This window comes from Dipteris shenzhenensis, chromosome 32 (assembly GCF_047967505.1).
Source record: "Dipteris shenzhenensis isolate YYH24624 ecotype China chromosome 32, Dip_SZ_1.0, whole genome shotgun sequence".
Classification (NCBI taxonomy): domain Eukaryota; kingdom Viridiplantae; phylum Streptophyta; class Polypodiopsida; order Gleicheniales; family Dipteridaceae; genus Dipteris; species Dipteris shenzhenensis.
In genome coordinates this window covers 25257221-25276267 of record NC_141627.1, presented here as the reverse complement: position 1 = coordinate 25276267, position 19047 = coordinate 25257221, and the positions used below count along the sequence as shown (strand labels likewise).

At 48.1% G+C, this 19047-nt stretch overlaps 1 protein-coding gene across 1 annotated transcript in view; it reads right to left on the bottom strand.

Annotated features, from left to right (window-relative positions):
* The window catches only part of LOC147880509 (uncharacterized), a 185428-nt gene that overhangs the window by 126969 nt on the left and 39412 nt on the right, over positions 1 to 19047 (bottom strand). The window contains exon 5 of the mRNA XM_087371226.1: positions 10539 to 10614. Coding sequence (XP_087227352.1) covers positions 10539 to 10614 — 76 coding nt within the window. The remainder of the gene's footprint in view (positions 1 to 10538; positions 10615 to 19047) is intronic.

The window sequence follows — 19047 nt, the reverse complement described above, 5'->3', positions numbered from 1 at the left end:
GATCCACCTAACACTGCTCATCCAGTCTCCTCCTGAAGAAGGTGTGCACCTCTGTATGCTGCTAATAAGAAAGTCCTTCCACGGTTCCTGCCCTGGCATAAGTCTTTGCACCACCATCTTGCAAAGTAAAGCTCTGCACTATAAATCTGGATCAATAATATTGAGACCCCCTTCCTGTGTAGGGAGGATGAGGGTCTTCCAAGCCACCCTGGCTAAGGCATTTGCTGTGCCATAAAGCCCACTCCAAAGAAAGTTTCTGATCGGTCTTCTGAGCTGAAGGATGCAGTCCCTAGAACGGCACCAACATGAACAAACAAACCAGGCCGTGGCCAAGAGAACCTGGTTAACCACCACAACTCTAGAGGCAAGATCCAGCTTGGTTGAGCTCCAAAAAAGAAGCTTCCTCCTGATGCTCTCCAAAATGGGAGCAAACTGCTGCGTGGAAGAAATATCCAGGCTGACCTGGCAGCCCAAATACCTGATAGGCTCACCCCTCTAAACCCAAGTGAATCCTATGTCAAGCCCCCAAATTGGAGTGTCCTCATCACTAATCCAAAAGCCATTGGATTTATGCCAATTTATCTAACGGGATTTGTGCATGGCAGAAGCATTTTTGATAACATTTTCTCTTTCTGGGAAGCTTCAGAGTGGGCCATGCAGAGTGGCCAGAATCTAGCCATTCTACTTTTGGATTTTGCGAAAGCTTTGGAGGGCAGCCTTCTACGCTTCGGCTTTACTGATGCTTGGATTAGAGGTGTTTCCTCTTTGTACAGATCAGCCCACAGCCAGGTACTTATTGGTGGGGTAAGGGGTGAGAGATTTCAGATTTCAAGATCAGTCCGTCAGGGATGCCCCCTTGCTCCTTTCCTTTTTGCAATGAAAAAAGATGGGGTGAGGCCATCCGAACCTGGGCAGTTGCCCTTGTGAAGGGCTGAAAGTGCAGTCCTGAACTCTGTGTTGGTGAAAGGTGCATCGAGTAGAACATGCATACACGGATTCACCAACACAGGGATGCTCTGCCAAATAGCCTGTCTAGCATCCTCTCTATCATGTGTCTCAAGATCAGCAGTAAGAAGGGTGGCATAGAAATCTGAAGCTATGCGTAAGAAATCATCAGGCTCTGTCTGTAAAACCCCATGTGAGTCAATAAGCTGGGATACACTCTCTCTACTATGTCTAGGGCCAAGAGTAGAGAAAAAGTGTTTATTGACTCTACCACCCATCTGAATCCAGAAGGACTCCCGTGCATGAAAGGCATACTCTGCTCTCTGATCAAGCAATATCTACTAATGAGCCCTTGCTGCAACAAGGCGCTCCTGAATCCAAGCATCTGAAGGCCGTTTCTGCTCTTCCCTCTGCAAAGCTGCCAACTGCTGGCGAACACCAATCTCACGTCTTAGAATATCTCGTCTCCTGGTACAAGCAACTGAGCGGTAGAAGTCGCTAATACCAGAAAGGGCAACAACTACATGTGATGGATATGGCTGCCCACCCTGGACATGAGAAACCCATATCTGTAGGGCTGCCTCTGTAAGGTCCTCCTCTGTGTAAAAGGCATCTGGAATCCTGATGCTGGCAGACCGGCCTCTCAAGTGAGGCTTTGAGATAGCCAGCACAAAAGGAAAGTGGTCTGAACTGGAAACCCCAGCAGCAATCCATACCGATCCACCTCTGTCTAGTACCCAATCATCTACATAAAATTTGTCAATGCGTGCATGAATAGGCATCTGCTGCCTCCTGTTCGACCAAGAGAACAGGAGGGACTATGGCTGAATAAGAAAGGCATCATCCCACCAAGTATCTCTGCCACAGAAGTGAAAAAGGAAGGCATCCCAAGCTGCTCTCTCCAAAGAGTGAAGTCCACCTTCTCTACCCCCTTTTTTGTCTGACGGTAACTCGACCATGTTAAAGTCACCTCCAATCACCCATGAATCCGCAATGGGGGCCCAGGAGAGCAAATTCTTCCACATAAGGACACGTTCCCCTCTAATGTTGGAGGCATATAGGTTAAGGAAACCAACCTTAAGCCCTCCAATCAAAAGAATAATCCAGAGCTCTAGAGGGAATAATGACTCCGTGTCCAACAACTAAGGGGAGAACCGACTGCGAAACTGAAATAGAAGTGCCCCCCCTGGTGCCCAAGGCAGGCGACCAAAAAGTATGGCCAGAAAGCAACTTGCATGACTTGGCACAATCTCTAGATCCCGTTTGTGCTCTTGAATAAATAAGATATCAATGGAACCCCCAGTAACACCTGGATGAAGCTGATCCCGGATCAGTTGTCTACAGCGGCGATGTGGGACGCCACCTAGGCCCTATATGCTCCAACTAATAATCCTCATCGACGGGAGGATGTAGAGTGGAACACCTTACCCGACCTAGTGGCAGAAACAAACCCCTCAATAGGGGAAGACCTCCTGCTCGAGGAGGGAGGAATGGAACCAAGTGGTGGAAAATCAACAGGGGAAAGAACCCTGCCACCTGAAGAAGAAGCCCTGTCAACAGGAAACCCAATCACTGGCTCCCCAAAAGTAGCGGGCACAAACTACTCCTCTGGGAAATCTGAACCATCTGCCAGGGCTGAAAAAGAGTTCCAGTGAAGCAAGCCAGACACCGGAGTGCGAAGGATCCCTTCTGAGGGAAGAGGATCAATAGTGTAAACCATCCCCTTCCCCCTATCCAAGGGAGGAAGTGAGGACTGCTCTCTATCTTGTGTCTGCCCAGCTGTGGAGACCTCTACTGCCTCAAGAAGAGCGTCTGGCACCGCCGGATCTAGGGAAGAAGCTGCAACTGGGGAGGACGTCGAAGCTTCAGTGTCACGGACTGTGCGAGGTGAGACTGGAGGGACAGCTCGAGGTGAAGCAGAGTCCACTAATGTACCCTCGTGAACTGAAGGAGGGATCTGCACACATGCCAAAACCCGTGCCCCTGAGGTAGGTGGGGGTCGAGGAGCAGGTGATGGACCTGTACCACCCCCCTGTCGAGGCCGAGAAGCAAGTGCTGGACCTGTACCACCACCATCCTGAGGAGGACCGCCATGCGAAGGTCAAAGAGCAGGTGCTGGACCTGTACCACCCCTCTGTCGAGGTCGAGGAGCAAATGCTGGACCTGTACCACCCCCCTGTCCCCCCTGTCGAGGCCATGGGACGGTAGCTGTACCAGAGGGCTTCTTGGGCCTTTTCTTCTTCCTGGGGCAATCCCTGGCAAAGTGTCCAATGGTCCTGCATATCCTGCAGTGGTCCTATCTGCCTGAAATCTCTACTCTCTGGCGAAAAAAAGAACCATCCGGGCGCTGGGGATCATAACATGATCCATCTTGAGGTTAAGATCCTTAGAAAGGACCCTAACTCTAGGTTCCCCATCAGCCTTGCTTGCCTCTGCTGTAGTCAATGGCAACCCAGGGAGGGGTGGGATCTCAGCAACTGCGCCAAAATGCTCCCCAATAACAGAAAGAAGTCGATGGTAAACCTGGGGGAGCCCGGGAAATCTAATGAAGAGCGAAAAGATTTCCTTATCTGCCTCCACTGGGTCGAAACCAATATGAAAGGCTTCAAAGAAGATCTTCCTGTGTCCCAGGTGTAAAAACTCAGCTTTGAGCACAGTGCTCGCAGCCTCTAGAGTGTAAAAAACAACCTGGAAAAAACCTCATCCCAGAAGAGGAACATCTAACAAACGTGGAGTGAGGTCTGGAGGGAGAGCCGCAAGCATCCAGTCTCTGGCTTGGGATCTGGAGGGGTGAGACCCGAAGATGCGTGCTAGCAATGTGGTAGAGCATTCAATCTCTACATCTTCTTGAGCTGCTGCAACTCGTCTTTAGAAAAGGTAATAGTTTTCACGGCCGGTGGAGGTGGAGTAGGATTGGCTGACGGAGTATCCATCGCCAATCGAGGTGAGGAGGCCGACTCTGACAATTTGGAGGCTCCTTCCGCTCCAAAAAATGCTGCGGGAGATAGGGGGGTAGAAAACAGGGAAAGGAGGTGAGGAGGGAGCGGGGGAAGGGGCGGGGAGGGGAGGGGTAAAGGGGAGAGGCTGAAAGGCTGAAGGGGAGGGGGCAGGCTGAGAGGCTGAAGGGGAGGGGGCAGGCTAGGGAGAGGAGAGGGAGAGGAAGGAGAGGCAGGAAGGGGGCGGGCTGAGGGACAGGGAGGGGCCGGGCTGAGAGGAGAGGGAGAGGAGGGAGAGGAGAGGGAGGAAGGGGGCTGCGGCAGGCTTAGAGGGAGAGGAGAGGGAGAGGAAGGAGAGGGAGGGGCAGGGAGGGGGCGGTGCAGGCTGAGAGGGAGAGGAGAGGGAGAGGAAGGGGCGGGGGCTGAGAGGCAGGGAGGGGGCGGAGGAGCAGGCAGGGAGGGGGCGGAGGAGTAGGCTGAGAGGGGGAGGAGAGGGAGCGGGCTGAAGGGAAGGGGGAGGAGAGGGAGAGGAAGGGGCGGGCTGAGAGGCAGGGAGGGGGCGGAGAGGCAGGGAGGGGGCGGAGAAGCAAGCAGGGAGGGGGCGGAGGAGCAGACTGAGAGGGGGAGGAGAGGGAGCGGGCTGGAAGGGGGCGGGCTGAAGGGGAGGAGGAGAAGGGAGGGAGGGGCTGAGGGAGGGGGAGGGGCTGAGGGCAAGGGAGAGAGGGAGGGACGGGCTGAGGGAGAGGGTGCAGCAGGGGAGCGGGGAGGAGCAAGGGAGAGAGGGAGGGACGGGCTGAGGGAGAGGGTGCAGCAAGGGAGCGGGGCGGAGCAGCAGCTCTTTCAGGGAAGGGGAGGAGTACTGACACTTGTCTTTGAAGTCCATTTCCTCTGTAATCCCCCTTTTCTCGGGTACTCATGCTGAGTCCCTGCCTGCACAAATCCACTAGATCTGCCTCTGGCATCCTCATAGTTCAGGGCTACTGCAATAGATTCATCTAATGTAGTCACATATTTAGCCCGAACTTCCATTTTAATCTTGTCGTTCAGTCCATAGATATAGTCTTTTAACTGAACCGACATAGGGAGAGGGTCTGTTATCTTCATAACACATTCCCTGAACTTGTCAGTGTACTCTGCCACCGACAAATTCCTCTGGCAAAGGTTTCTGTAAGCATCCCAAGCTCGGGACTCTTCGTCAGGTGGAAGAAAGTGTTTCTTAAATTCAGCTTTAAACCCTTCCCAGGTGGTAGGGGCAACTTGATCTTTCTGTTGCTTAATCCACCATCTATCCGCTGCCTCAATAGGTCTCCGGATTTTCTTTAGATCAGATCTGATTTCACAAATGGCGAAGGCTTCTTCCCACTTGTGTAACCAAACCTCGATCACATCAGAACTGCGCTCGGTCATCTGACCAGCGTACTTCTCCGGTCTATAGTTGGCAATATTAGGTACCTTGACCTTCGCACGTTCTGATGAGTGTATACTGGGCTCTGGCTCTGCTGGAGCTTTGCCCTTATCATTCCTAGATGGTCTAGCCGACAAGGCTTGCACCATTTCTCTAATTTCATTTTGACCAGCGTTCACTTGAAGTTGCTGGTTCATGATCTGTTGTAAAGCATCTTCTAGTACATAAATCCTACCCACCAGAGTAGGTGTTGTGTGATGGGACACTTGTTGTGTAGATCGCGCTCTAGATTCACCAGGATTTACCTTGGAATCTTGTACCTCTTCCTCCATTCTTTAAAAAGGGAGAATAGATTTTATTTTATTTATTTATTTATTTATTTTTTCACTTCGAATTTCCTTCTGCTGTACAGGAATAAATCGACTGCAAACTCTGCTGTACAGGAATGAATCAATTGCAAACTGGAAACTAAAATTTATATCACAGGAAAAAATAATGCTCCCTGGAAGCTCCACGTAATTCGAGTTTCCGTCAATCTATTTCTCCCAAGCCTTGTCGCTTCAAAGCATAGACAACGTCCATTGCGGTGACAGCCTTTCTGCGGGCATACTCGGTGTAGGTAACAGCATCACGGATGACGTTTTCGAGGAAGATCTTGAGGACACCACGAGTTTCTTCGTAGATGAGGCCACTGATACGCTTGACTCCGCCAACACCTCGCTCACAGGCTATAAGCGATGACCTTGCGAATGATACGTACAATTTCTACCCCCTCTCTTGGTTCTCGTCGGATCACAGGCAAGGCAAATTCTCATGTCTCTCTTTTTTCGTTTCGTCAATCACGTATCGTCGTCGAGCGCCACCAATGATACCAATTGATATTGGTTTTCGTTTCATCAATCACGTATCGTCGTCGAGCGCCACGCCTTCTCTAATTTCCCAGGTCTCTCAGACGTAGTCCCATGCAACGGAATTAGCCTGCAGCTGTACCCGCTCCATCAACGGAAGTCCACACGACAGAGCCACCTATATTCTCCACCCTTGCTCTGAATCGTCGAATCGGTTGCACTGCAACAGAAAGCTGAGAGCTTTATCCGAGAGCCCACGCTAACTGTGCATCAGCCCATGGATACTTGCATACGCCAACAATTCCAGCCCTGTTCAGAATTGCCTTTATTCAGAACGTAATCGGCGAAATGGTTCCTGCGAAGTCTTCCTGCGCAGCCTGCCCACTATTCTGCTGTCCGCTGTCCGTAACCTGGCTCTGATACCAAATGAAACAAACCGTAACAAATCGCTCAGCCTTTTTGTCGATTCACGGATGAGATTCACACGCGTAGGCATCACGAACATCCTCCCAGCCTATCTCATGGATGACATGTACAAAAGATACGTAATTCAATTTCTTTTCATGCATATCCACAAGCCCTCAGTTCCCTAGATGGTTCCTTCTGCCACATGTCATCATTCTAGACCTTTAGCTTGGTACACCATTTACCCCTCTCTTGGGGCACAATTAAAACATTTGCCCCTTGGCATTATTACACATTTAGGTGCACCTAGGCCTAGAGCACTCAGAACCACCTAGTCGATGCCAATACACCCTCACCTAGGACCTTGGCAGTTACTTCCCTTGACCATTTTATTTACGCACATAAAATATTAGAAAAGTCGGTCATCTAAGAGAAAATGCCCACCGATCTTTCCGAGGTCATGCTATCTCAGCTAGAGCATAATAGACACCTTCGTTCTTCATTTCTTTTTGGGACATGATTGGGGACCATGTTACTTCACTCTGTAGGGCGTCTGGGGCTCTACTGCTATGCCTTATTCACTTACAACAAAGGGTCTCATTCATCTTATCCAAAAGGAAGGGGGCAAAACTATGGTTGCCCAATGGAGGCCAATCACTCTTTTGGCAATTGTTATAAGATCTTGGAAAAAGCTATCAATTTGCGATTGCAAACTTTTCTCCTGGATCTTAATTATGATATGCAGGTGCATGGCCGAAATATTTTTTATAATATTTTTCCTTGGGATGGTGATTGGATGGAAATTACCAGGTGGATCTTTACCTCATCTTAGGATTCCTTGCTCCCCTCTTATGGCTACCATCCTGAAAGCTTGGGGCAGCTTTAGGATTAACCTTAGGGGAATCCCTCCCTCTTCTTTGGAAGAGGTTGCTAGGTAGCCTCTCATGTGGAGTGATAAGTGCATGCTGAAACACTGAGGTTCCCTAGGTTGTGCTAACCTGATGATGTCCATTGCACTGGGGTTCCCTCGGTTGTGTTATGGCTGAACTTGATGATGTCCACTGCACTGGGGCAGAACTGCACTAATGCATAAATGTCCTCATGCTGAGGAATGATCTGCTGATGGAAAGAGGTGGTGATCACTAGATCCAAGGGTGGTACAATGTGGCATGGCTGAGCCGATTATAGAGTATCATAAAGACTGATCTGCTGATCTGAACTGCTCGTGGAAACCATGTCCAAAGATGTGATATGCTCCGTATCACAGGTGAAAGCATCAGTGATGGATGCTAGAATGGAATCACCTAAGGAGCTACATGCACAATGGCATGTATCTCCGCATGCGGCTGGAGATGTGAGTGCCTCATACTGAGGACTTACATGTTATAAATCTACATGATCATAACTGAACTCCTATTGTGTATCTGCATCTGATGTGACAGTAGATGGAGTCGGATCCATGTGTGAAGTTGATAGCTGTGAATCACAAGAATCAGACTGTGCTGATGTCAATGGGAGTGCCTCATGCTGTAGGCTTACCATCAAATATGCCTCACGTTGAGGGCTTACTGCCGAATATGCCTCGTGTTGAGGGCTTACCATCAAATGTGCATGATTAGAAAGTGAATGTTGATCCATGTTAACATCTGTATCCAATCTCTCAAGACCAATGATGGAGTCGGCATCATATATCGTCAGTACATACCCTGTGGCAATGAATTGTCGAAGTAGGTTCTCTTTCCACTCACGGATCTCGTCTAGAGTCATGACTAGTATATCATCAACTGTGTGATGTGAATAACTTCGTGCTAGAGGCGGTTTGGTGCTTTGTGCAAGAGACTTACCCGTGTACCGGCGAGAGTGTCTACCTGTGAGAACACTGTGTGAAAGCTGCCACTGGGGGCTTACGCCAAACTGTCAAAACCAAGTCATGTGAGAACATGTGTATGCCAAAGATCAAGCCTGTAACATAATGGTGACAACTATGTCTCGGGAGTAACCAAGAGACTGTACGAGGCTGATGGATATGTGTAGGAACCAATGCCAAAAAAAAGTCACCAATGTGTGATTGTATATGGGTGGCACATGTGTGTGCAAGATGTATGCAACAATCCTGAATCCGAGAAAGATGACTCTGTCAAGTGTCACAAATCCCTGATGTGAAGAAGTGCCAAAATGCCAAATGTACTGAACTGGTGTTAGATGTGTGAATGTGTATATCGATGATAGATCCCAAGGAACTGACACGTGTGGGAACTAATCGGATGATATGGCAATGGCTTACTTGGCTTGATGGCTTGGTGGAATTTAACCTCCTCTATGGCTGTGCTAGTCTACAACTAGACTACACGGCAAAGTGCAAAATACAGGAAAATGAATTTTAGTTCGTTTCTTTTTATATGCTGGGTGGTTGCAATGGATTAGGAGGTGGTTCCGATGAAGAGGATTAAATGATGTTGACCTGTCCATAAGTCATATCGCAGATCTGAGGTGCTCACCGCGTAGAGCACAATCTATCGATCATTTTTAATTTTTACAGCTCCTCCACATTCCACCTCGATCAAAAGTTATGGCTCCCAGCAGAATGGCCAACTTTGATCCGAAAAGGACCCAAAAATGATGATGTGGATCGAGGGTGCATATGCTGGAGCACAGAGTGCCTATGAAGCATTAAAGCTGAGGTGGCACTGTGAGTTCACATGCAACTACAAAAAGGTGCCTGTGGAGAAAGAAAGAAAGAAAGAAAGAAAGTAAGAAAGTTTATTAAAGTCTTCGGAAGACCGATGGGTCTATGAGACTGTGAAAATCCTGATACAACGAGCTGTGGTAGTGGAGCTACTAAACGAGTGTCCATACCAATGCAAATGCAAAATGCAAAAAATGCAAAAATGCAGAATGGCAGTACTAAGTCCTAAGTACAACGTCCTAAGTACAACATAGTCATGTCGATGGTCGACTATATATCAATCTCAGCATCATCATCAATATCATCATCATCCCCAGCAACAGCAAGATATCAGGATGGATGAGGCAGTGGAGGCATGAAGTCGGCAATAGAGTGCTGTCGGCCACTCAGAGGTGCGGTCTTGGCACGTCTCCTGGTCGTAGCTCTGCGTCTAGCTGGCACTGATGGCCTTAGAGCCACGTATGGCCCAAGTGCTTGTAAAAAGAGAGTAACAGACAAGAAAGAAAGAACAAGGTTGGCCCTCCCTTCAAAAGTTGGAATGTATGAAAGGCCAAAAATTTGACTTTGGTCTTCATTGTGTGTTTGCAACTTTTGGGAGTACAAGCTCTCTCATTCTCTCCATCTTCTCCATTGGTCCAAAGAAACCCAAAACTCTTTTATGTTGCACCAAGACCATATTTTTTTCAAAAAATTTCTCTTTGGCAATTATGGATCATTCCAACCTTGAAGAGTGACCCCAAACACTAAACTTTTCAAAAAGGATCTATTCTAAATATTCTATAATGCAAATTTTAAAAACAATTGCCCAGGAGATATTAGCATGGGATTCATAGAGGAGTCAATGGCAGTTATGCAGATTTGAAATCGTCAATGTGTTGTGCATTTAGAATCATGGATCCTGTGTCTTCTCTCAGTCAATTTGTGGAAATTAGGTTGAAGTTCTTGTAACGAGGATATATGATCTGGACACTCGTGTTTATGCTCTATCTCACGAGCTGCCCACACCCTGCTGATCCCACTGAAATCCTCAGTCTGGAAACATGATTATGCCACTTGATGCTGGCCAAGCCCTCTGTTTTTTTTTGTTAATTTTAGCGATCTTTGCAGAATCTTCATAATGTTAGCCATTAGTCTGCTTATGTCAGCATACAAAGGATAGACAAGTTGTAGATGCATGTTTCCTTTAAGCTTCAAACAGGTCTTATTCTGCACATCAAAAAATTCATAGACCAAAGGAAAAAAACTAAACAACTTCAAATAAGAATGTTATGAAATAATCCAACTGTTTCGACATTTAAGGTAAAGGCAGATACCTCGTGGCACCTTGTGATCTTCAGTATGGTATCTCCAGGTTTAGCACTATCAAATATGCATATACATTTGTCAAACCTGCACACCCTATCACACATCAGCCAAGTTGCGCTTTGTTGTTTTTCTTTAGTGAGCAGGAGAAGTGTTAGGCTTCCGGCATTTAAATTACTTAGCCCATTTTGATCTTCTAATGCCGGTAATAACTTTTCTTTCATTCTCAAAAGGTTTCACAAACGAGTGGAAAACTATAAAACAAAGAAGTGGATAGCAAAGATACGAAGAATAAAAGCTGTATGACCTAATTCTGGAGCATAAAATAAGCACATATGCAAAAAGGAGTAGTGCAAGATCACCATCAAGCTTCACACATTCGGCCCACTAACCATGATAAAAGCAGTAGCAAAAGGGAAAATGGATACAAATAATTCAATCTGTGGTTGCATCATAGATTCATGTATATATTCTCTTCATCTCTGGAGTGCTGACAGAAACTCAGTACAAAAACCTTTGTAAAATAAGATGCTCAAGTGTGACGTATGTTTGAGAGCATATGTCTCTATGACTCTACACCTATTGTTTGGCGCTGGAGATGTCGGTGGGGTCAGTACCTGCTATCCATATGCTGACCTAATTTGGCCCCACCAACTTGCTATTGACTCTGGACGACCTGCTGTTTAGGCTGACCAGGCCTGTGGCTGTAAAATCCCCTTCTGACCTTAGATTGCAGTCCTTTTCCAGGCTCTTCTCCAGCCCCAGCTGTGGGCCTGTTCGTGCCACTAGGGCTTCCTCCTTCAGCCCCATCCAGCCTTCTATGCTAGGTCCGATCTGCAGCTTAGGTGGCTGCCCCTGTGGCAGCCATGCTACTGCCCACATGGCAGGCAATGTGGAGCTATTTCTTCATCTAGCACCAGTACAATGTGCCCACATGATGGCATCCTCCAAACGTGCAACAGGAGTCCTGCAACATTTTTCTCATCTAGGGGCTCACAGGAGGGGGGGCAATGACCCATTTGCTCCAGAAGAAAGGATAATGAGTTTATTGTGGAAAGCCCAATCATTGGGCTTTTGGGTGCTTGGAAGAGGATATGGGTGAAGGCGAATCTAATGTCAAAATTAGAAGTAGAAGTAGGAATACATTTCTTGTGTGTGTTATCGTGTGTCGTCCATGGGTGATCTTGGTGCCTTTGGAAATTGTCTAAGATTTGCTGCTATTGTTCCCTACGGGATGCACATGTGGTGTCATGAGGTACCGTGATGCTGTCATACAGCAATGAGAGTGCATTGTGGGATGGGAGCTTGTGGGCTTGTGTCCAATCTTTGTCTCTAGAGAGTGAGCTCAAAGTTCTGAAGCTGAGTTTCACAAGGGGGGTGTTAAGGATGCTTTGATGAAGCTTCATGATAGCCAAGTGAAAGATCATAAGGGTATATGCACTGAATTCATTGCATATGGGAATAATATCCTAGCCCCGATCCTAGCAAAGCTCTTCAATGAAGCTTTTTGCCTTGGCTTCCCATGCACCTTGAGTATTAACACTATTTCACCCATACACAAGTAGGGGATCCCATGAGCCCGGGAAACTACAGGACCATCATGATCAGACATGTCATGTCCAAGATTTCTGCAACAGTGCTTGACGCTGAGGTCAGTCGATTTGCAGAGATGCAAGGGCTTAGAGCATTTGGACAGGCTGGTTCTCACATGATCATGGGACCATGGATCACATTTTCACACTCAGATGTATTATTGAGGAGGCTAGGGCATGGAAGAAGAGGGTTTATTGTTGCTTTGTGGACTTCCACAAGGCGCTTGATACAGTTCTTGAGAGCCTGCCTCATCAAGTGCTTACAGGATTTGGGTCATGATCAAGAGATCAATTGGGCTGTCATGGCACTTTACGAGAGAGTCTCTGGCAGAGTTCGGACAGGGTCTGGATGGACATATGAGATTTTGAGTACTATTGGGGTCAAACAAGGGTGTCTGTCCTAGGCATTTGAAGTGTTGAGAGCTGTTGCTTGTTACCTTACCACACGACGATCACCTGTCGACAGGAGTTGACCACATGACGACATCTGTTGACCACCTGTTGACCATGTGTCAACACAAGTCAGCCATGCGATCACACGGGTTCATCTAGGAGTACTATCCGAGGCAACCATGTATCGACACATGTCAAACACAGGTCGACACATGTCAACCACAGGTTGACCAGGAGTATCATGTCCAAAGTGATCTCATCAAGAGCTGCGCACATGGAGACTGAGCTTAGCACATGGAGTATTTACATTGACACAGTGGTTCAGTGATACAGTGGTGCACTGGTGCGGTGATCCAGCTCACCTGCACATGGAGAATTTACACCATCCTAACTAGAAGAGGCTGGCGAGTTAGGGAGTCAGGAAGTCGCCGTAGCCATCAAGAGAGCCAGCGGCGCAATGGCTATCTTCAATAGCTAAGGAGATAAGAGGATGACCAATGGGAAGAAAGGGGGGGATTCTCAGCGAAGAAGGGACCCTCCAAGGCGGGGGATGAGGATGAAGGAGAAGGTGGAGAGGGGGAGGGCATTCAGCATTCGGCACTGGAGCGGAAGAAAGGAGAGAGTGAGGAGAGATAGAGGCTAGAGCTACGAGCTCGCCAAGGAGAGAGTGTGGAGAGACTTGTGTGTACCCTTTGTCTACTATGGGGATAGACCTGTGTATTCTTGTGACTTGCGACTTGTGACCTGGAGACACTAGTCTAGTGATATGTACTTTGGCCAACTTGGTCACTTTCTCATTTCTCGTCTCTTCCCGATATGGGGATTGTTCACCAGTGTAGGACAAGATTTTCTTATTCTGCTTATGTTGTGGAGTTCGCAGGTGATTGTCATTTAGCATAGTGCACTCGTACGTCGTCGTTCACTGTAGTATAGCATAAGACACTTGCACACCACTGCACGGTGCACTCTGCGCAATCCATTGCATTGAGCATTGCAACACTCATGCTTCTCACGCTAGTGGCCTTTGGCCTCCGGTAACACATGCGGAAGGATAGGAACCCCTCCCCTCAAACAGTTTATGGCGATCACGGTGGGACATTGCTGGTGTTGAGTAGCACGAGTGAAGTGGTGATCTAGGGTCCTAGAGAGAGGTCTTATGCCGAGTAGTTCTGAAACATTTGAAGGAGCTAGTGAGAGAACTTCCTGCAGACCAAACTAGGTACAAGAAGCATTACGTGCGACGTAAGTTTGTGAAGTCCTCAACTCGAGCACAAAGTGAGCCCATTGGAGCAGTAGCCAGAGCAAGTAACTTCATCGATACTCTCATTGACTTGGATCAACAGGAACCCTGGTGATCAGATCTAGACTCCGGAGATGAAGAAGTGCAAAGCGGAGAACAGGTGAAAGAAGAGGGTACTAAGGACGAAGGCTCCTCAGGGACTCATCAAGGTCAAGGCAGCCCCTCTCCTCCTCCTGCAACGATGTCTTCATCAACCACCTCTTCTACCGGAGTGGTGACTCCATCTGCTCCCGCCTCGACCTCTTGTGGACAAGCTGTTACCTCATCTGTTATGCATAGCTCCGGGCTCCTAGCTAATCCTTCTTCTACATCTATCCCATTGGGGGTACTTTTGCTCCGGCCATGCCTTTACTTGCCATGATGGTTTCATCTCCCTTTCCATCCACACCGGTGTTGCCTTTTCCACCACCTCCTTCCTTCCCTTCTGCGTACTCATCCATGACTTCAACTCCGTCCCTCTCTTTCCCAAATGCTCTCCCATCCTCTTTCACCCCCACATCTTCCATGTTCTCACCCTTTCCCTCTGCAACACCGAGACCCCCCACTTACGCGCTACCATCTGGGTACACTTCCTCCATGACTACATCAATAGTGACTTCCCCATTGTGGTTCTCCACAGGAGGAGTTGTCGGGGTGGTCTCCTCCTTGGGAGCACCAACACTCATTATAGCCCCATCGGGACTCCCTCCAACTCTTGCATCTTCTCCAACCTCTCGGGTGGGGATGGCCGTTCTCAGTCCTCCAGATAGAGCTAGACTTCTCGAGCTACTCAACAAGGTCCACGTGAAGACTCAAAAGTTCAAAGGCCACCTCCATGAGGATGCGGAAGCTCATGTGAGGAAGTTCCTCACAGCATGTAGAGCTAAAGGTGTGGAGAATGAGCATGCGTTCCTTCACATCTTTCCCTCGTCATTGGAGGATGCCGCGGATGTATGGTACATTCAATTTTCTCCAGACCACTTCCAGACGTGGACAGACCTAAGGGAGGAATTCTTACGCACCTTCAAGTTGCAAAAATTCGAACACATGATTGTCCAAGAGTTATCCACTGACACCATGAAGCCTGGAGAAAGCATCTCTGAGATGTACACAAGGATGAGGGTCTTGGTGGCAAAGATGTCTGTGCCACCTAATGATGCTGTCATGAAGGGATGGTTTTTGAAAGCATTACCCCCTACCATTGCTATAAGGTTGGTTGATAAACTCCCTGAACATGCCTCACTTCAAGACTTCCTAAAAGAAGCTGTCAAGATGGAACGGTCACAGCTAAGCTTTGCCTCATCAACGACTACGACCACCCAACTCCCAAGAGAGGAGGGATCACCCGCATGGCAGCAACTCAAGAAGGAGTTAGAAGAAATCAAAGAAGGCCTGAAAGATAGAATAAAGGTGGATGGCCAATCGTCCTTTGAGGCCCAAATTCGAAGTGGCCTTTGGTGCACAGAATGCAAGGGTTCTAACCATGGTTACTGGGAGTGCCCCTCCAAGCGAAAGGTACCTACTTCTACCTCATTTTGTATGTTTTGTGAGATCCATGGACATGATGCCTCTGAGTGTAGATACCTCAAAGGATTAAGGAAGCTTCTTCGAGAGTATACCTCGAAGGAACCTCTAGTTGCTGCAATCAACAGAACAGTACCCATAACTTCTGGCCCAGCAGAAGTATCTCCTGCTCCCCCTCTTGCACGAGCATCTGAGCCACCTCTACCTCCTGTCATGCCGCCTCCATTGCTTCCGACTCCCCCTTTGCTCCAAGCTCCTGCCCCCAATTCAATTGGTTCCCCTTATTTCTATCCTCAGCCATACTATGCACCGTGCCAACCACCTACATCAGGAGGTGGCTATGGACCCTCTTATCAACGCGGTCGAAGGGGTGGTTTCCGAGGTGGACGTGGAGGTGCAGGTAGAGGTACAAACTTTAGAAGATCCATCGTGTGTTACAGATGTGGCGAGTACGGCCACTACCAAGATGATTGTACACAGCCGTTCGGGGGACCCTCTTGTACACAGTGCAACACAAATGACCACCACACCAGAGATTGTCGCAATGGAAGAGTGGAACCCACATCCCAAGTGAATATGGTTGATGTAGTAGCGGCGGGGGAGGGCAACAGTCCCCATTTGATTGGCGCAGTGTTGGGCGCTGTGACACGGTCACATACAAAAGGTAACAAATGTAAGGGCGACTCAGAGTCAGCACCGGAGACCTCAGCACCAATGAGTTCGACAAGTGTTCCCCCACCGAGGTCATTCTCCCCCTCCAAGGTTCACAGTACGCCCAGGAATAGACCACCCATGCTGGCTTCTGATAGTGATTCAAAAACAAACTCGAAGGGCACACAGCCATTAAGGTCAACCACTAACTCTGGAAGTGCCTCATCCTCGGGTGATCACTCTATGCCTTTGAGGTATCAGGAGGTGGTAAAGGGTGTCACGAGAGATCTTCAAACAAGTTCTGAAGATGAAGGTAGCACACCTTAGTTTCCATCCTGCAAGTCTAGAACTGTGAGGTTTGCAACAGAAGTGACAACCCTCGGACAGCACCGGGATAATGAGGCACGAGTAGGTCCTCCCACTTTGTCCCCAACAGCACTCAACAGAGAAGGGGCTATGGGAACAAGACCTAGTCCTGCCCAGGAAAAAGGGAAAGGAGTGATGGAAGAGAAACCATTGGAGACAATGACTCACAGTTCAGACCTACATCCACATCCTCGTGTAAGCTTCAACCCTCAGCCAGAGGCTAGGAGGATGAGGTTGCAGAAGGCTAATGCTAGTGTCCACCACTACTCCCTGTTTGAAGATCTTATGAGTTTCAAACCCAACCTCACTCTACGACAACTTTGTCTATTGTCCCCCCAAATCAAGCATCAGACTATTACATTTCTTAATCGCCTCCCAGGAGGTTGACACAAGGGATCTACTCTGAGTGGGCCAACACCAGAGACATTACCGGCTCAGCATGGGTCTACACCGGACCACTTCTCTGCCTATGCTGCCCTCACTTGTGAACAAAGTCCCAAGCTCACCGTGGAGATCCATGGAGTGGAGCTGAAGGACGTCTTCCTTGATGGTGGGGCGGCTGTGAACATTATGCCGAAAGGTACACTCCAAAAACTAGGGTTGAAGTTGACAAGTGATGTCCACTTTCAGGTACGCATGGCTTATCAACGCAAAGTAAAACCAATGGGTGCAGTCACAGGTGTTCACATGAAGATTGGCAGAGTAACTTTTCTCTCCAATTTTGTTGTCCTTGATATGACCGAAAATGAACAAACTTACCCTCTACTTCTTGGTAGGCCATGGTTGCGGTCTTCAAAGGCCATTCAGGATTGGTCAACTGATGAAGTTCGATTGCCCCTAGGATCCACATCCCTCGAAATAGATATGGTCACAGGGCAGGCAAGGCACATACCAATAGAACTAGCAGAGGAGGATTTTGAAGAACAAGCCAGAGCCGAAGAGGAGCACTGGGCCTGTGGGGACGGGCCCAAGGGTGGTGACCAAGATATCAATGAGGAGACAGCCCTAGAAGGATTTGAAAGTTTGACCTACTTGTTGGATCGGGCTGATCAAGAAGACAAGGAAGCTGTCATTTTGGATTGGATGGGAGCCCTGGGCTCCTTAGCCGTCAACATGGTGGAACTATGCCAACAAGAAGATCAAGAAGAACACCTACTTGAAGTATCAGAAATCCACCCAGAACCACAGGGTCTAGCTAAACTAGTTTACAAAAGGATGCCCTTTGGACTTTGCAATAGTCCACACATGTATAAGAGAATGGTCACTAGGGGTACTACAGCGGACACCACTGATCGTACTAAGGACAATGATGGTACTGCAATAAACATTGAGGATCGTCCTGTGGCCGACATGGAGGACATTGGTCAAAATGATGCTGACAATACTATAGGATACAATGAAGGATCTACTGTAGACGAGGCTGGTACTGCACAACCCACCAATGGTACTCCAGAGTACAATCATGGTATTACGGTGTACAACCATGGTACTACGGTGTACAACCATGGTACTGCTGAGTGCAATGATGGTCATACAGAAGACAGTAACACTAATGAAGACGAGACTGATGGTGATAGTGATTTAGAAGAAAGTGACATAGACATTGCTGAACTTGAGGAGAATCACCACCAACAGCTTGAGGTCTTGGGGGGACCCAGGGTGCATACCGGATACAGAGGTGAGGACATGGCCGATCTCACTTTGCTTGACCTTTTCTTATCAGAAGCCGACCACCCCTCAATTCAAGACCTTCCGGAAACCACTTATGAGGTGGAAGGCTTACCTTACCGGGGCATGCTGAAACAGTCACCTAGGCATCGAAGGCATACAACATCTGCAACATCTACTGATTCTACATCTCAGTCAATGCCCGAAATCCCACCAGTTACTTACCCCCCATCTTGGTTGAGAGAAGTGGAGGGGGACTTTCCCCTTGAAGATACTCCGGCACATACAGGACTGAGAATGGGTGAACCAAGTACCTCAACATCCCAATGCATTGCCCCTGTTGATGAGGCACGGAACTGGCGGTATCTCAACATTGGAAGTAAGGACCAACCCAGGCATTTGAAGTTAGCCACTTGGGTCTGGGAACATGACTATCTTCTAGCTTCAGTCACCGACCTTTTTAAAGAATTTGTGGATGTCTTTGCTTGGTCCTACAAGGATCTGAAGGGGGTGCCCGCTGATTTCATGGAGCATCGCATCGACTTATATCCGGATGCAGACCCTGTGATTAAAGGTCCATACTGCATGAATCCCAACTACGGCAAGGCAGTCCAAACAGATATACAAAAAATGGAGCAAGCAGGATTAATCTACCCAGTGGATTACTCCGATTGGGTCAGCGGAATTGTCATTGTACCCAAAAGAGAGACCGGAAAACTTAGAATATGTGTTGACTATCGGAGTTTGAATGCTGCAACACAACGTGATAGGTTCCCCCTTCCCTTCACAGATAGAATGTTGGAGACAGTGGCAGGACATGCCTTATACTCATTCATGGATGGATATAGCGGGTACAACCAAGTCCAAGTGAAAGAACAGGATCAGCCTAAGACTACCTTTGTCACTCAATGGGGAACATACGCCTACCGAATGATGCCCTTTGGACTATGTAATGCCCCGGCAACCTTTCAACGACTTGTAACCAAACTCTTTCAAGAGAATATTAGCAAGTTTCTTGAGATATTTCTAGATGACTTCTCTGTTTTT